At 36.0% G+C, this 17835-nt stretch overlaps 1 protein-coding gene across 7 annotated transcripts in view; it reads left to right on the forward strand.

Annotated features, from left to right (window-relative positions):
- LOC150094297 (protein mono-ADP-ribosyltransferase PARP4-like) overlaps nt 1-17835 on the forward strand; it is an 879331-nt gene that overhangs the window by 663025 nt on the left and 198471 nt on the right. For all 7 annotated transcript variants that reach the window (XM_090411811.1, XM_090411815.1, XM_090411816.1 and 4 more), the window contains exon 28: nt 9831-9932. In XM_090411811.1, the coding sequence (XP_090267937.1) occupies nt 9831-9932 (102 nt within the window). The remainder of the gene's footprint in view (nt 1-9830; nt 9933-17835) is intronic.

A 17835-nucleotide genomic window follows, 5' to 3' on the forward strand; every position in this document is an offset into this window, starting at 1 on the left:
TTTTTCATTATAGATTGTTAAAAATTTCTTCTAGGACTGCTATAAATGATTTAGTCGAAATCCATCTTCCTGTCTAACTCCCTTTTTATAGCAACTTTCACATTTGTTCCTGATGTAGTTGAATTTTATATACATGACTAAGTATTTTATCAATAACATTTCTCAATTCCTGGATTTTTTTTTTTGATTCTAAAATAGTCAAAGTTGAGATTGAATCAAATTTGTTTTCAAAATCAATTAAGACCGTACCTCAGGGTTTTTAGTATTCATTTGTCTTTTCAATAATCTGTTTTATTATATATATGTGGTAAACAAACAGTGCTATATTTTTTTCCTGAACTGTGCATGTTCAGGGATTACAAAACAAACTAGATTTTTGCCATTCTGTTGTTAATGATTTATTTTTGAAAGGAGCTAATTGATTAGTAATCTTCTTTGTCATCCTTTTTAAAAAATGTGATAAGGATAGTATTATTCCAGCTCTTTGGCATTCTGTTGTGTCTTAAGCAGGATGTATAAATTTTACTTAGCTCAGTCATGAAGAGTTCACCACCTGCTTTCAGAACTTTTATTAGTATCTCATCTTCACCTGGTGCCTTTCTACTATATATGCTTCCCATTGCATATTGAACTACTTTTAAAACCATCAAGAGACATTTCTTCCTCTTCCATTTGCAGTATAGCATATTTGTTTTAATATTGGTTTATGTTTTAGGAGTCAATTTGGCACAGAAAGATTCTGTTCTTTTATCTCTTCTTTGTCTTTAATCAGTACTCCATCTTTAAGGGTTAATAAGTTATTCTGTCTCATAGACAACTCTTCTTACTCCTTTTAGACTCATATTGTTTGCTATAGTAATTCTAATTTTCCTTGTTCTGAAATTTCTGAATCTTATCACATCCCTTTCCTTATTGTTTTACATACCTCTGAGAATTCAGAGGTATGTAAAACAATAAGGAAAGGGATGTGATCTTATGGGATGTGATCATAAGGGATGTGATCATAAGGGATGTGACCTTATGAGTCTAAAAGGAGTAAGAAGAGTTGTCTCATAGACAACTCTTCTTACTCCTTTTAGACTCATATTGTTTGCTATAGTAATTCTAATTTTCCTTGTTCTGAAATTTCTGAATCTTATCACATCCCTTTCCTTATTCTTTTACATACCTCTGAGAATTCTATTCTACTAATCTTGTCTAAATCACTTTTCATTTCTCTTTCTGAGAAAGTTTAGGGTTTCTTTGAATAATTTTCTTCAAAATGAACCCTTTATATCTTTTGTTAATTCCACTAATCTCTCTGGCATTATTTAGTACTTTTAATCTGTTTCTGTCCTTCCTGTCTTTCATCGATAATAATTTTTGATCTCAGTAATCTGTGGTCTTATCACTACATGTTTAGGAACTATTTATGATATCTGTGTCTTGGACAATATATTTTCTGTTGGTTAAAATATAATCTATTTCATTAAACATCTCTACATTTTCACTTTGCCTTATTTTTTATTTATTTATTTTTATTTTATTTATTTTTTTAAGAAGGCACTCATTATGTGGTCCTTGGGCTTTCTGCAAATTCTATCAATTTTTCTCCAATTTCATGCCTCTGCCCAATCCATATATATATACAGGGTGTTCGGGATAAATTTGACATATTTATAATTAATTATATTTTTCCGTAAGTTACATGTATTAACACACACTTCTCTTCATTTAAAAGTTTGGACCCTTCTTCATTCATATACAAGATGTCAGAAAGGATGGATAGCTGGAACCCACCTGAATCATGGAAGAGAATAACTTGTATCATGATGATTCGTGCCCGCCATCAAAATAAGGATATTACGACTGCTGCCCAATGCTCCCTGAATACAGTAAAAACAATCAGGCATGAACTAGAGACTTGCAATGGTGACTACGAGGATGTAGCAAGAAGAAAGATCCCTAGCAGACGATCTGATTGCGTTCGTACAGCAGAATTCCTCGCAAATCTGCAGGAACAGGTGTTGAAGAACCCTGGCATTGGAATTCGGGCTTTGTTCGTGGAGTTGCTAACTGTAGTCAAGCCCTGGATAACAAGGGTAGCCAATGGTAGGCCGTATGTATGGCAGCAGGATTCGGCCCCTTGCCACACCTCTGGGAAAAGTCAAAAATGGTTGTCTGAAAATTTCTACGACTTCACCAGTCCAAATGTTTGGCCTCCAAACTCCCCAGACCTTAACCCCATGGATTATTTTGTATGGGGCGCAGTTGAAAAAGACACCAATCGCACTTCCAGTAATACAAAAGCCCAGTTAATGGATAAAATTAAAACAGTTTTTGCGGCCCTTCCCAGGGAGACTGTAGCATCAGCTTGTTCGAAGTTCCGAAGCAGAATTGAAGCTGTGATCGATGCTAATGGTGGTTATTTTGAGTAAATCTTGTTGATAGTATTGTAATTAACTCTGCCTGTAATGTTTTTTTGTCAATTCATTAAATTTAATAGATACAAAGAAGATTTTCTTTTTCCTTACGAAACTGTCAAATTTATCCCGAACACCCTGTATATATATATATATATATATATATTACAAATGCAAAGGTCGAAACCGGTCTGGGTAGTGACCCTTCCCTTAATGCAGAGCAATATACATGTCCACATGGAAGATGAGCTTTGCATTATGGGATACTAAGGCAAGTGATGAGATTCATACCACCTTTGCCACGAGTTTCCCCAGTCTTGAAAATACTTCAGGTGCAAACTTTGTTTGCTTACGCTTGGATAAAGGTTAAACCAAATATATACTTGGTATTTGTCTGGTTTTAAACATTTTATTTATTAATTTTAGCAAGATAAGGCTTAGGCTAGTTGCATGTTGCTGGATATCTTTAGGGCTTATATCATCGATTCCTGGGTGCCTGTTTCATTTGGTTTGTTGTATTACAGAGAGAAGTTCTTCTTCATTTATGGTTGCCACCATAATGTCTGTTTTGCTTATGGTCCAAGTGGAGGATCAAATTTTGAGATTGGAGGGATATTTCTCTGTAATTCTTGGATGGAGTCTACAAAGTATTGGTTAAAGTCATTTGCTAGTTGTTGGATGGATTTAGTTTCTTTCATGAAGCTATGTTTTATGGTTCGAGAGGCAGTGATATTGGGAGCACAATCTAGCATCTCATTGATCAGATGCTAGGTTTGTTTCATGTTATTTTCTGTGGAGGTAAATTTGTCTCAGTAGTAGTTCTTTTGCATTTCTTATTTGCATTATGCAAATAAGAAATCGGTTTTTAAAGCCGTGTTATTTGGATATTGCTTTAATTGTTTCCATAGGATGTCCTTTCTGTGTATATCTAGGGTTATGTTTTGCGTTATCCAAGGATTTTGGCTTGTTTTTGAACAAATTCTGACTTTCTTTCAGCTTTCTTATATATTTCATCCAGTGAGAGTTTAATGTTTTTGTATAAGGTATCTATTGAATCTAGTGATGCCATGTGTTTCCAGTAAGGTTGGTTAATTGGTAGAGTCTCTGCTACTGATGGCTCATGCAAAGAGTTAAGCAAGTTTGAGTGCAGTTAGTAGCTGGAGGGGGTTAATTCGTTCGATGCTGTTGGAACACTCTCCCTCGATGAGTCTTTGGACTCCATGGAGGTGTCAAATAATAATAATGGTTGACTATTTCTTTGTCTATTATTGTTTTGTGTTACTTTTCATATGTGGTACATTGCATGGATATTGTCTTAGTGTGCAGGTTTGGAGCCATGAAATAATGATCTGCTACTTAGCACTTTATGACTATTGCAGTATAACTATCTAGAGGTGCCCAAATGTTTATATGATCTAAGCAAGAAGCAGTGATAGCATTCTAACTATTTCTTCTCTAGTTTATGATTTTATGGTTGGTATTAGGTTATACATCGATAGCATATCTAGGTATTCTACAGTGTTGTTATGGCTTTTGTTTGCAATATTTATGTTTATATCACCAATTATCATTAGGTATTCGGTTAAGTGAAAGCCAGTTTTTATGCCATCTTGGTGTGAAAGCCAGCTTTTGAGTTTGCGCAAGAATTTTTTCACGTTTGTTTGGTGGCCTGTAAATATCATTTAGTATTAAGGGGTGTTGTTGATTGATGGTATTAATGATTTCGATGCATATAGAATTTCAGCATGCTCAAAGTGATAAACAGTTTCTTTTGTTATTTATTTATGTTCAGTATATATTAATAGTCCACACCCTCTTTTTGTTTGGTGGCAGGATCTATGTTGTTGAAAGCCTGGAATTTGGAAGGCAGTTGCTTCATCATTAGTAATGGATGCTTCTGTTAGGACCAATATATAACACTGGTGAAATTCTTCAGATAAGCCTGAATAAGATAAGCCCCAATGTTTTCTAGTGCTTCTGATATTTATATGCAGGATAGAGATTCCTCTTTTGTACTGTGTCTGTGTGTGTGTTGTTTCCATGCATTGAGTGAGAGTCAAAAGTACAATTGCTGATGTATTCTGGTATTATTACATCTGTCTGATAGTTCACATTCATTTTTGTTGTTTTGAGGTCTTCTTTTTGATCTAATTAGGAGTCTTTTGTTTCACCGTGGCAGCCTATCTATGTATTCCAAGCTTCTGATTTGTATCAACTTTGAGGTTTGTGACCTCCTCAAGAACATCTTAGCATCTCTGATCCACAAAAATTGATAATTTTTTTCTGTTTTTGCTTTTCTTGCTTGGTACAACAAATTCTGGTTGAATGGTGTTAAAGACTCAGATAGAAAGATTGGTGTATTGTCATGCAATGCATTCAAGTCCTTAGCAAGTGTTTTTTTTTTTCAGTCTGCTGGCTTTTATGAGATTGTCTCTTGTGGACTTACTTGTAAGTCGAACTATGACTGGTGCAAGTCATGGAAAGCCTTGTTTTTTGTTCTTCCTGGGAATCCTATTTACGGTCCGAATGGCCTTAAGCTGTAAGGGGATGTCAATTTCATGGCCTAATTTAGAATTTCGTCTCTGAGATATTCTGTGAATGCATTTTCAGGAAGACCATTTATGACAAGATCTTCTTTATACTGTTGCTGATTGAAGCGTTCGTATTGTAGTTTTAGTGAATTAAGTTTTTGACAGAGTTCAGAATGTCTCTTTCATCAAATTATGTTGTCTGTCAGTACATTAACCACCTTACCAGCCATTATGGATCAAATATGCATCCTCATACACTTTGTATCCATCATATATTTCAATGTAATATCAATGGTATTAAAATTTTAACATGCACTTCGCATCCATGATAACCTTGACGTCTATTGGCATCTTGTCCAGTAGCGTGGTTAACACTGTTTTTGATATCTTTTACCATTTGCAAGACTTCTTCCATTGCTAAGTTATTATATTTAACAAAATCCTCATATTCGCTATTTTTTTGTTGCTTGTTCATTCTGCTTATTAAAGAGTTCTTGGACAAGATCTATTAAGCTGGCTTTTATAGTCTCTAAACCATTTTCTAGTAGTAAATTTAATGATTTCAAATTATAGGACTCATCTGTATTGTTTTGTCTGTGTTCAGTTCATTGTCTGATTCAGCCTCCGGTATAATCATCTATGCTGTTGGGGTGGTAGCGTTTCTTTGTTCTCCTTGCAGTATAGGCACTTGCATTCCTCACGTTTTGAACTGGATTTACATTGTCAGGTTGTTTCTGAAAGGCCAAACATATAAAGTGAAGATTCCCAAGACATTTCCTGCAGGTTATATGATTTCTGTCGAACAGTGGATTCTTCATGCATTTTTTGCATTTCATAACTCAACTTTCTTCCCTTGAACAACAGTAGCCTGACTGTAAAGATGGCGCCATAATTTGTTCTTCGCTCATTGGTGACCACGGTTGACCAACGAGCAAAGATTTTTAGCACTCAAAATTTGGATTCTACTTAGCAGATTTCAATGAATTACATATCACTGTTACAAGTAGAATTACTTTGCAACACTTTCAAATTAAAAACAGGAGTCAGAACCACTTGAAAGCTATAAAAATGGGAGCAGCGATATCACCTTGTGTCCATTCGTATGCCTACACAGAATAATAATATTCTGTTCATACATTCTACTAACACACAGTTACATGAACACAATTGTGTTCATGTAATATTTTATAAATATTATATATAAATAATAAAGTTTGATTGAAAAAAATATATATTACAATTCCCTGTGACAATCCATTTCACTCATTCAGTAATCTTCATGTTTTTTTGCTTAGTTATAAATTAAATTAAACATACCAAGAAATTATATTCTTGTTTAATCCTTTATCCAAGTATAAGCTTACTGTAAGTTTGTCTGTGAATAATTTCACGACTAGGCTACTTTTATATAGAGGCTAGTGACTTCACATAAATTGCTTTAGTATTCCTATAATGCAAAGCACACATCCTTTTGGGTGTGTATAATGCTATGCATTATGGGACGGGACACTACCCAGACCAGTTTCGACCTTTTTTTGAAGTCCCATGAAGTGGAGTATGAATTCATGAAGCTAAGTACAGCAAGTACTCCAAAATATTTGTACTCAATTGTGAGATGGAATCAATGTTTCGATATGTAGGTGCTAATCATTTAGCATTAATAAGTAGGACAACAAATTAAATATATACAGAGTCCGCTAAAAAATGTATACATACTTCAGCAAAAGAAAAACCTGTAAAAAATTGTAATACCAAATTTATACAGCCATCAAGGGATGAATACAAGTTACCTTTGACTTCTACAATTATATGAGGTGCTTAAAGTGGTTACCATTAGCGTCCAGACACTTATTATTATGGCAAACTACTGCTTGGGCAATGTTGGCCAAAGTGTCCAGTGGGATTCCTGTGCATGCTTTTTCATTTCTTTCTGAGGGGCCACCAGTGTAGCTGGTTTTCTGCAATACACTACATCCTGTTGTCAAAATTAGGCACAAAAAAAAAGCTCCTGGCCCTGATGGCATTCCCCTAATTGTCTTGAAGGTCTGTGCACCAGAACTGACTCCTATCCTATGCCATCTGTACACACTCTCCTACTCCACTGGTCTATATTCAACCCATTCCCAAAAAGAGTAACAAATCGCTGCCATCTAACTACCAGCCTATCTCACTCACCTCAATCCTGTCTAAAGTGATGGAGAAAACCATCAATTCCCACCTCTTACCCTACCTTGAAGGTACCCAGCTATTAAGCGACCACCAGATGGATTCCGTCGATGCCGATCAACAGGTGACCTTCTCTCATATATCACCCATCTCTGGACATATGCCATGGAAAAATTTGGTGAATCACAAGTAGTTGCACTTGATATCTCTAAAGCCTTTGACCGCATCTGGCACAAAGGCTTACTAAGGAAACTCCCATTATTTGGACTGTCTCAGGACTTCTGCAGATGGATTGCCAGCTTCCTGTCTGGATGCACACTATGTGTAATGGTAGATGGCTCCCTATCCTCCCACCATTCAACTAATGCTGGGTCCCACAAGGTTCAGTTCTCTCACCGACCGTCTTCCTTCTGTACATCAATGACCTACTTCAATTGACCTCCAACCCAATATACAGTTTTGCAGATGACAGCACATTGCACTGCTCCCTTTCATTTGATAAACCTTACCCTACACAACTCACTTCAGCCCACAGATCATCAACCACAACTTCCCTTAATTCGGACCTCCAAGACCCTCCGATAGGGCTCAGATAACCTCATCAACTTTAATGCTAGTAAAACCCAGTTCTGTCCTATTTCTCACAAAAAGAACCATTTTCCCCCTAACATTGTTTTTGATAACACTCAAATTCCCAGACAAGATGAAATTTCTCTTCTTGGAATTACCCTGACATCAAGACTCTCCTGGCATAAACACATCACAACCATTACATCCTCAGTTCCAAAAAACTAGGCTTTCTCTTTTGCTGAGGATGCTACTTTACCTCTAAACAGCAGTTAACATTATACAAATCACAAATCCTCCCAGCTATCGAATACTGCACTCACATTTGAAGTGGGGCTCCTAAAAGCTTGACAGAGCAATTATGCTGATAAATGATCCATCTCACTCCCCTCACTTTCACATAGACATTTGGTCTCTGTGACTTGTATATTCTATAAATATTTCCATGGGAAAGTTAATCGGAAACATAATCAATAATTCCCCCACTCTGTACTAAGCCCATTGAAACACATACAGCTGCTGCCCAACATCCTTTCACAGTACACCTTTAAACCCACAGAACAAGTTTCTTTTCCTCCTCCTTCATCCCTGCTACTGCTGTACTATGGAACAGTCCTCCCCTGATGTATTTCCCAAGGAATACAATATACAGGCTTTTAAATCGAATATCAACAAGTTTCTCCTTTCCCATCCCACTACCCATATACGGTACTATAGTACTATAGGTTGACCAGCCAACCTCTCGTATATGGACCCAACATAAAAAAAAAAAAAAAACCCTACATTGTCTGTTTCATCCCTCATAGCCTCCCCTCTCCCACATACACACACACACACACACACACACACACACAACCTGCAACATTTCCAAAACTACATATTTCCATTTCAAGTTCTTACTCTCTCATTAATATGTTAAATAGTGGGCCTAAAATAATCTTATATGATATACATAACCAGCTAATGCCTACCAGACATCCATTCTCCTATTCAAGTCACTAACATATTATCTCTGTCCATCCCAGTTAAAATGCCATCATGTCATGAGTAATCTATAAAAGGCCTTTTGCAAAGTCTGATTACATTTTTATTTTTACTAATATATCTATCAACCTTTTGTAATACTTAAGAAAATTACTAAAATGACATCTCTTTAACAACTTTGCAGAGAATATCCTTCTGTTATATCAACCTAATTCTGGGTCCTAGTTCCTCCCTTCTTCAACACTGATGAAAAACTGTTCATGAAATTTGATAGTTTTACCTAATTTCACCCTTTCTTTTGCAAGGCTCATTGAAAAGCATACCAAGCTCCTCCTTAAAACAATAAGGCAATACTGAATTGCCTTATTATCATCAAGTTTTACTTAATTCGTCCTATGCTCACTTAACACTAGTCCCCCACTCTAACCATTTCCTTTTCACTTAAGTTTTGCATGATGCCATACTTGTACAAAACATCTTGATAAATTTCTCATTACATACTTCACCCTTCACAGCATTGTTGTTCACCATATTGTGGAGGATGTTGTTGAATCCTTCCACCATCCTTACTTGATTACTCTTGCTTCTACTGGTCACATATTGAAAGAATTTTCTGGGTTTTTTTTTCTTCTGCTTAATTATTAGCCAATCATACTGCACTTTTGCTTTCCTTGTCGACTCACTTTCCTACTACTCTTCATCTCTTCTTGTTACTGGTTTGCTACTTCCTATCTTATAACCTCCATAATGTTTTTTTTCTAGATCCATATTTTGATAGTGCCCAAACAACATTAACATCTTTCCACCCAGTCTTCAGCAGTTTGCATCTGTGCTACTGTTTCCATATGTTCAACTGAAGGCGAGATAGCCAGTTTCAGATGGAAGGTAGGATTCTTCCTCCTTGAAACTTGGGTTTTTTTCATCCTGCAAGACAGAAAAACTAATTGGAGAACACACACAGTTAACAGCCTTAATCTCTTTGGTCATAATTTCAAACAAATAATTTAGTGCTTCAGAATGTCTTGTGAGCTTTGCATAATGTTTCCTATCTCATAGTTCTACATATATCCAGTGATTATTTCACAGTAACTTTTGCCAACTGAAGAGAAATTCGACTATAGAATAACATCTCATTTAAACAGGAAGGAGTTACAGATTGGAATAACTTATTTTCTTGCAGCTCTTAAAAGCTCAGAAGAAGAAGAAGAAGAAGAAGGAATCGCATGCAGAGCAAAATGTTTCTTTCAAAAGCCAGAAGAAGAAACAACCAAAATAAGAGAATGTATGTTAAGTCACTTTCCTTTGCTTACCATTATCTCTCTTTTCAACTTCATTTATGGAATTGCAAAAAAAAAATATTGATTAAAAAAAAAAAATCTTATTTTTATTATTATTTTCTTTTTTATTATTTATTTATTATTACATCCCAGAAGACAGACTGATTACCCTATTATCGGAATGGATTCTCCTTTTTCTGACATGCGCAGTAGTTTCGAGGGACCTCAAATCGGTGGGCGAACTATAGCAGCCATTTCAGTGGAGCAGTGCCCATAGCAATACCTATAGAAGAGGCATAATGTGTCAACCATACGTCTGTGGAAAAACAACTGGAGGGAGTACGTGAGGGAAGGGATGGGAATCATCAGTTAAATGAATTACTTGCTTATACAGTCAAGCATTCTAAGGAAAGTTTTAGCTGTTTCATTCCCAGTTTGGGAACAGTATTTCAAGGTTGAGTTGATATGAGCTTTATAAAGTGTCAGGAGTTGAGCAAGAAAGAAGTACTATTTGGAACAGAAAATAATGCCAGGTTTTTTGAGGCTGAAAAAGCTATAGGCCTAATATGTTTAGTCAACAATAGATTAGATGTGAATTAACCCAAAGAGAGAAAACTAGTTCTGGTTGGCAATAAGAATATTGTCAAAGTGAAAAAGAGAGTGACATGGTTTTTTTTCTTAGAAATGAAAAGGATTTCATTTTAGTCAAGAATTGGCATTAAAATTCACCAGGTTATCCTCACCCCACTTAAGAATGACAAGGACATTAGTTTTTAAGGTGTTGGTCAAAGAAGATCTTTAAACATGAGTTACCTGAGCACTACAAGGTTTTGAAAATGAGAAAGAGTGGAGAATACTGTCTTTAGCAATGCTATGAATAGGGTAATGTCATAATCCTCTTTATATACTTCAATGATCTCTAGAGGAAATCATTGATGATCTCCTCTAGAGATCATCATAAATACATATATATTATTGATCATAATTTACTCAGTAGATAATGTATATAAAAATGAATTTAAATGACTCTATACCGAAAAAGAAAAGTTTAATGTTAAGATACATCTAGTTTCGTTGAAATTCAACTTCTTCAGGTATCACAGGCAAAGAATTAAATAAAAAATAACAGAGACATGATAAAATACATTAACAGATCTAGTATAAAACACAGAAGTAGTACGTTTAAAAACAGGAATGCGTGCGAGTTCCAACTGAAGTTGACTACGTGTGTGAGTTGACACGAGTGCGCCAGTATTGGACAGTGGCAATATATGCATCAGAAATATTGTAGCTAAGGCTGTTATTAATATGAGATGAATCAAGTGATATTTCTCTAGATTCAATTATTCTTCTTTCAAGTTCATCATAGCACACATGGATATTAGAAGTTTGTGGCCAGTCTATGAGGTGTTGGCGGCCTTCATCCAAGTTGATAGAGAAGAGAACATGGCTAGAGAGAGCCCTGGTTCTGTTGTAGGAAATGTTTCTTTGGTGTTCTTCCATGCATAAAAGGATGGATTTAGCTGTCTGGCCGTAGTATGGTTTGCCACAATCACACAAAATCTTGTAGACTCCTGGATACTGAGTAGGAAGATGTTTCATTTTAGGTCTACTTAGTATGGAGCGAAGTTTAGGAAACGTAGTGAAGCAAGTTCTAATGTTGAATTTCTGAAGCATTTTGGCTAGTTTTGGGAAGAGAGAGCTGATGTATGGTAACGAAATAAAAGCTCTTGGTGGAGAAGAATCTTCAAAAACAGTTGAGCGGTGGACAGAGAGAAATTTATTAATCTTTTTAAGAGAGAATCCATTGTTAACAAAAGATCTTTTAAGAAAATTGAGTTCATATTCAATTTCTGTTTCATCTGTTAATAAATATCTGGCTCGATGTGCCAGGGTTGAAATATTACCAAACTTTTGTGGAGGGTAGTGATGGGAAAAAGCATGAAGGTATCTGTCTGTGTGAGTGGGTTTTCTAAAAATGGAGATTTTGATATTTTCAGCGCATCTCATAAGTTATAAGTCCAGAAAGGGAAGACAGTTGTCGGATTCCAGTTCACAGGTGAAATTGATATTCTGATGAAACTTGTTGAGGTTGTTGACACCATGTTCCCAGATGAGAAATACATCGTCAGTATAGCAATACCATGCTTTAGGTTTAAGAGTGAAGGAATTAATTACTTTTTCTTCAAAATCCTTAAGAAATATGTCAGCAAGAATTGGAGAGAGCGGACTGCCCATAGCTAAACCTGAGTTTTGTTTATAAATCGTATTTGAAGTATCCTGAACTGTGTGAACTCAGGATACTTCAAATACGATTTATAAACAAAACTCAGGTTTAGCTATGGGCAGTCCGCTCTCTCCGATTCTTGCTGACATATTTCTTAAGGATTTTGAAGAAAAAGTAATTAATTCCTTGAATTAATTAATTGCTTCGTATTTTGTATTTTGAACAGCGTGCGCTATCTAAGCTTTAAATCACATTACCAGTTTGGCAGCTTCCAGGTCACGAAAACTGATTGCATTGCCGAGATATGAAGTTTCGCCTGGTTGCTCCTTAACTTCATTTGTTATTGAATCATGTAAGAGTGAGGTGTTTGTTTCAAAATAACTTTTTACTGTGACTTTTCATGTTTTCATTATTTGAGTGCAGTACAAGTAAAAAAAAAAAAACTTTGTAAAATTGTAAAAAAAAAAAAAAAACTGATAAAAAAAATTTTTTTTTTAATATTAAAAAAATAAAAAGTTTTATTATTTATCATCCTTTAACCTTTTGACAGGCAGAAAAATCCAGAAGTTCAAAAAATTCAAAAGTACAAAATTTCATTTATTTGCCACCTAACTTATTTATTTTTTTTATTTTTTTTTTTTGGTGGGGGGCAAATATAATTTGCCTAGGGGTCCCAACTATCCTTAATCTGCCACTGGCCAGGTGAGTATGACATCTTGAAGAGATGATGCATGCTGGGTGTGAATTCTGAAGTACAAGCTTTTAGTACATCTGGAGGAGAAATGTAGTCCTATCGGATATTAGAGAGGAGGAAACATGGAAGTACAGAAGCTGCATCTGACAGCCATAGCAAGCAATGAGAAGGCTCAGCTACCATTAGTACAGCAGAGAGCTTACTGCATTTGCTCCTTACAAATTCTTCTTTGGATTCGTTGATGATTTTTTGCAGTTTTTATGAGCTGGGTATAGCTGAGTGAGAAGTTTAAGTTTTTGATTGAAGAGCTGTTGGTACATGTTGAATTTTTGGCTTGGATTGCTTTGGCACAGCTGTTTGAGAACAGAGTTTGGATAAAGGTCAGAGATTTTGAGTGGAAATGGAAATAAAAGCACTCATCCCAGTGAAAATAATTTGTTATTAGATCAGAGCATATACTTGATTCAGAAGAATGGAAACAGTAATCAGAAATGGAAGCGAGGCAGAGAATTCCCAAAGTCATCCTATTTGCCAGTGTTGACTGGGCAACAGATGATCTGTAACAAAAGACACATATACTAGATTATGCCCATTGCCAATAGGCAAGAATAACAGCAGTGTATTCGGTTAAGAAAAAGACCAAGGTATTGAGAGAATGAAGGATTATCTGGAATTCTGGTGGGTTGGCGGACACTTTTTTTAAATCATTATTGATAGCTTCTTTACCACCTTGAGCTGTGAAGTTGGAGAAAGGAAACCATTCTGAATTGTGAACATTGAAAATTATCTCACTGTTGGGGTAGTTAGATTGTATGTGATCAACTTTCAGAGATAGATAGTCAAAAAAAGATCAGCGAAGTCATTAGAGTTTGGAGAATGGTAGAGAAGAAAATGAAGTCGGTAAAGTGAGATGTTGAAATATTGAGCCAAAGCAAATTGAATAAAGGGGGATTTCCTGGTCCAGGAACCTTCAGCATGGGTTTTGCAAGAGACATCATGGAAGGTGTAATGAGGAAAGTTGAGGTGAGATGTTGCATAGAGCGTCAGTTTGTGGTTTGGTAATAAATAGTATATCAGGTTTTGATGTCTGTAGGTAGTTATGCACATCATTGATATTGGAATTAAGACCTCTGATGTCATTGAAGTCAACATGGAAGGTTTTTTATGAGAAATTCTGAGATCTTGTTATTTTTTGCAATTTTTGTTAGTCTTTTTGATATTTTTAGATATTTTTTAATAACAATGACACTGGAACTTTTTGCACTATTAATCATGGTCATAAGGGTACACTCACAGAGAGTACCCAGGCTGATGACCTCAGATAGTATTCCCTCTCCCCCCTGCAAGCATCTGTATCTGGACTTTCTCCAGGCACAACCTGGCAAAGTAAGCAATAGTAGGATTATTCACCAGTTGATCGGGAAGCATCCTGAAGAGTTTGCCTCCTGTGTGCTACCTGGAGGTCACCTGTAAAACTGCTTTACAGCTCTGCTCTCAAAGGCAATAGTGACTCTTTAAAAAAGATTTGAACGTGGAGAGCATGAATAGTGGAGAGCCTTCACCCTCTCTGCATGGAGTAAAAAAAAAAAAAAAAAAGGAGTGTCGACACAGAAACCCTACTGTAGAAACAAAACGTGGAAAAGTTGTAATAGATTTAACGGTATTGATATGAACACAGATGGATAAGAAAATAACTATTTATTAACTTAAAAGCTAATATTTCGCTGGTATTATATCCAGCATCTTCAGAGCACACAACACAAAGTTTGTTACAAATGCAAGACAACCACACTCATGGAAAAGGCTACTTCACGCCTCTAAAAAGTGAAGCAGTAGTGTTCCACCATACAGTGTAAGTTATCTATCACTTACAGGTCTATTTGGCATTTCCTCCAACTAGGAAAGATATATGATTTTAATTCTTTAACTCAGTCATTTAATTATCATCATTAATTTTCTGATATGAACACCAAGAGATGTTCAGGCTAAAATGATAGCACTACATGGTTAAGTTTACATTATTATTAATCTCCTATCAACAATTTTCTTCCAAATTCTATTGAAGTGAAGCCTATTACTTCACTGGCATTATACTGCTAGTTTGATGTTTGCTAATTTCTCTCTTATTCCATATAAATTTATTCAACTGGCTCCCCACCATACCAGCTTTACTTATTCTGTAGTCGTTGTTGTCTATTCCCAAATTTAATTTGCCATCTTCACTAAACACTATGCCTAAATAGATGAAATATTTTATACAATAGGTTCTTCATTGAAAATGCAGCTGAAGTTTTCTATTTTCTCTCTGTTTTCATAGTTTTGGACTTTTTATTGCTGATTTTCATGCCAAATTTGATACTTATGGTATGCAATTTAGTTAGAGAACCCTGATGACTTGACTGGATGTATTTAGGAGTACTCATCATCTACATAAAGCAAAGAGCTAAGTTTGATATCTCAGATTCTAATATCTGGTATAAAACCACTTTCCTTCATAATACAACCTATGTAGATGATGACTAAGAGTGGAGATAATGTTCATCTTTGTCTTACCCTTGATTTTACATCAAACCATCTTTCTGTATTTCCTTCAATTCTGACTGCTGGAGTCAGAATTGAATATAGAATGTGTATTGCTTTATATAATTATAGTGTTTTGAAAGATTGTCTCTGGGCGCCTTGTTGTATGCCTTTTTCAGATCTACAGGGTGGCCATAAAATAACTTTCCCTCTTTGGAGGCATCTGTAGCTAAAACCAATAAACAGAATGAGATCAAATTTTATATTGAGACTTTTGAAGGCATGGGGAGATGATTTCCGCAAAAAAAAAAGATTTAGTTTCGAAAGTCGCCGATATTGGAAATTTTGGTGCTGGCCGAGCCAAAAACAAGTGGATAATTACATTAAAGGCAGATAAAATGGAATAATAACATTTCAACAGTATAAACAACAGCCACGTCACTCATTGCAGCTGGATATGTGGTGCATTATGATAATAATAAGAATAATAATAATTAAACTAAAACAACAACTTGCGAGAGACACAGAAATTAATGTAGTGATTGAACTCACAGGAAATAATGTTTTATTCATTAGAATCAGGATCCCCTGGACCACATACACGATTTTCAATGTGCTGACCTTTCTTGTGTACAGCAGCTGAGCGTAAGGAGTCGGGTTGGATGTTCATAACAGCCTGTTTTATGTTCTCTTTCGAGACATGCAAGTTGGAAACATCACCAACGTACACAACAGATTTCAAATACCCCACAGCCAAAAGTCACATGGAGTGATCTCTAGGGATCGAGGCAGCCATGCCATCAGAAAGAACTCACTGGAAACCCTCTCATTACTGAAATGCTGGTGTAAAAGGCGCTGTACCGAACATTCAGTGTGTGGCCTTGCTCCATCCTCCATAAAAATTAGGAAGTCCAAACATTGTCTTTGCTGCAACGCAGGAATGACAAAATTTTCCAGCATTTGTCGATAAATCTCTCCAGTAATGGAACAGGTTACAGGACCTGTAGGGATAATACACTCAAAAAAAGTATGGTCCTATTATGAAATAATAGGACCATACTTCCTGTGCTTGCACACGACTGAACTTATACAGATAGAAGTGAAGCATTTTCCATAAGATTTTCCAGACTGTACCATAAGCCATATCAAGTTTGTGAGCTACGGCACGAGCGCTTGGACCAGTACTGGTCCCTGTGTCGTCGAATACCACAGTTGCAGCGTCTGTTACTGTCTCCTCTTGCATTGTGTCGAATACCACAGTTGCGGCGTCTGTTACTGTCTCCTCTTGCATTGTGTCGAATACCACAGTTGCAGCGTCTGTTACTGTCTCCTCTTGCATTGCTTTCTCTCCTCTGCAGGTCTAACTCCTAGTGATCCAGTATCTTCAAACTTCTTAATCATAGCTCTCAGTGTTACAGCTGACATAGGACCTGCACGCAGGTTATGAAACCTTCTAAATTCCCGAAGGGCCGCTATGGCATTGCACTATTTAAGGTAAAACAATTTAACAAGTAAAGTATGCTGAGGTAGGACACATACTGAGCACAATTCGTCAGTCATTCGAATAACCGCCTGAACGTTCTCAATCACTTTTTAAGTGGAATTGGTGATGCTGCTGTCACATACACACAGTAAAATTTGCATAATCCTTTTTACCTGTGTTTACTGCAAATATTTGACTGCTTTGGGCTCTGCCAGCACCAAAATTTCTCCTGTCAGCGAATTTTGGTACTAAATCTTTTTTTCGCAAAATTCATCTCCCCATGCCTTGGAAAGTCTCAATATAAAATGTGGTCTCCTTCCGTATATTAGTTTTAGCTACAAGTTTCTCCAAAGAGGGAAAGTTAATTTATGGTCACCCTGTACAAAACTCAGTACAGATCTGTGTCATATTACGATGATTTCTGAACTATTTGATTTAAAGTGAAAATCCAATCTTGACAATTTTTATTTGGCATGAATTGAGCATATTCTTCTCCAAGTTTCTCTTCCACAATTTTTCACAACCTCTTTTTAATTACTTAAATCTTACTTAATCATACATACATACATAAAATCATACTTACTTAAATCTTACCTGGAATATTTAGTATGGCAATTTCTCTGTAATTCTTTCTTTCGGTTATTCCCTTTATCAGCTTTATTTTTTCATTTAATAATTGTCATTATTACAAATATAATTTTTCATTTGAGAGCCTGTGTAGCTCAGTGGACGTGGGGTTTGCACTCCACAGCACTTGACCACACAAATGAAGACTTGGGTTCAAATCTAGTCACCAACTAGAGGAACATTTTGCAAGCCTTTTTTGACCAGTTCCCCGAGTTAGTCAATTCCTGGCATGGGCAAGTGGGTTTTTTCTCCAAGAAATGCAGGTTTTTTTTGTCCCATAAACTCGAGAAAATCAACCCTCAAACCCACACTATTTCAGACATTAAAAAAATATTGTGGTAGGGTTAGGGTCCGCAA

This window comes from Typopeltis vanoorti, chromosome 22, assembly GCF_054136105.1.
Source record: "Typopeltis vanoorti isolate ZY-2024b chromosome 22, IOZ_Tvanoo_1.0, whole genome shotgun sequence".
NCBI lineage: Eukaryota > Metazoa > Arthropoda > Arachnida > Uropygi > Thelyphonidae > Typopeltis > Typopeltis vanoorti.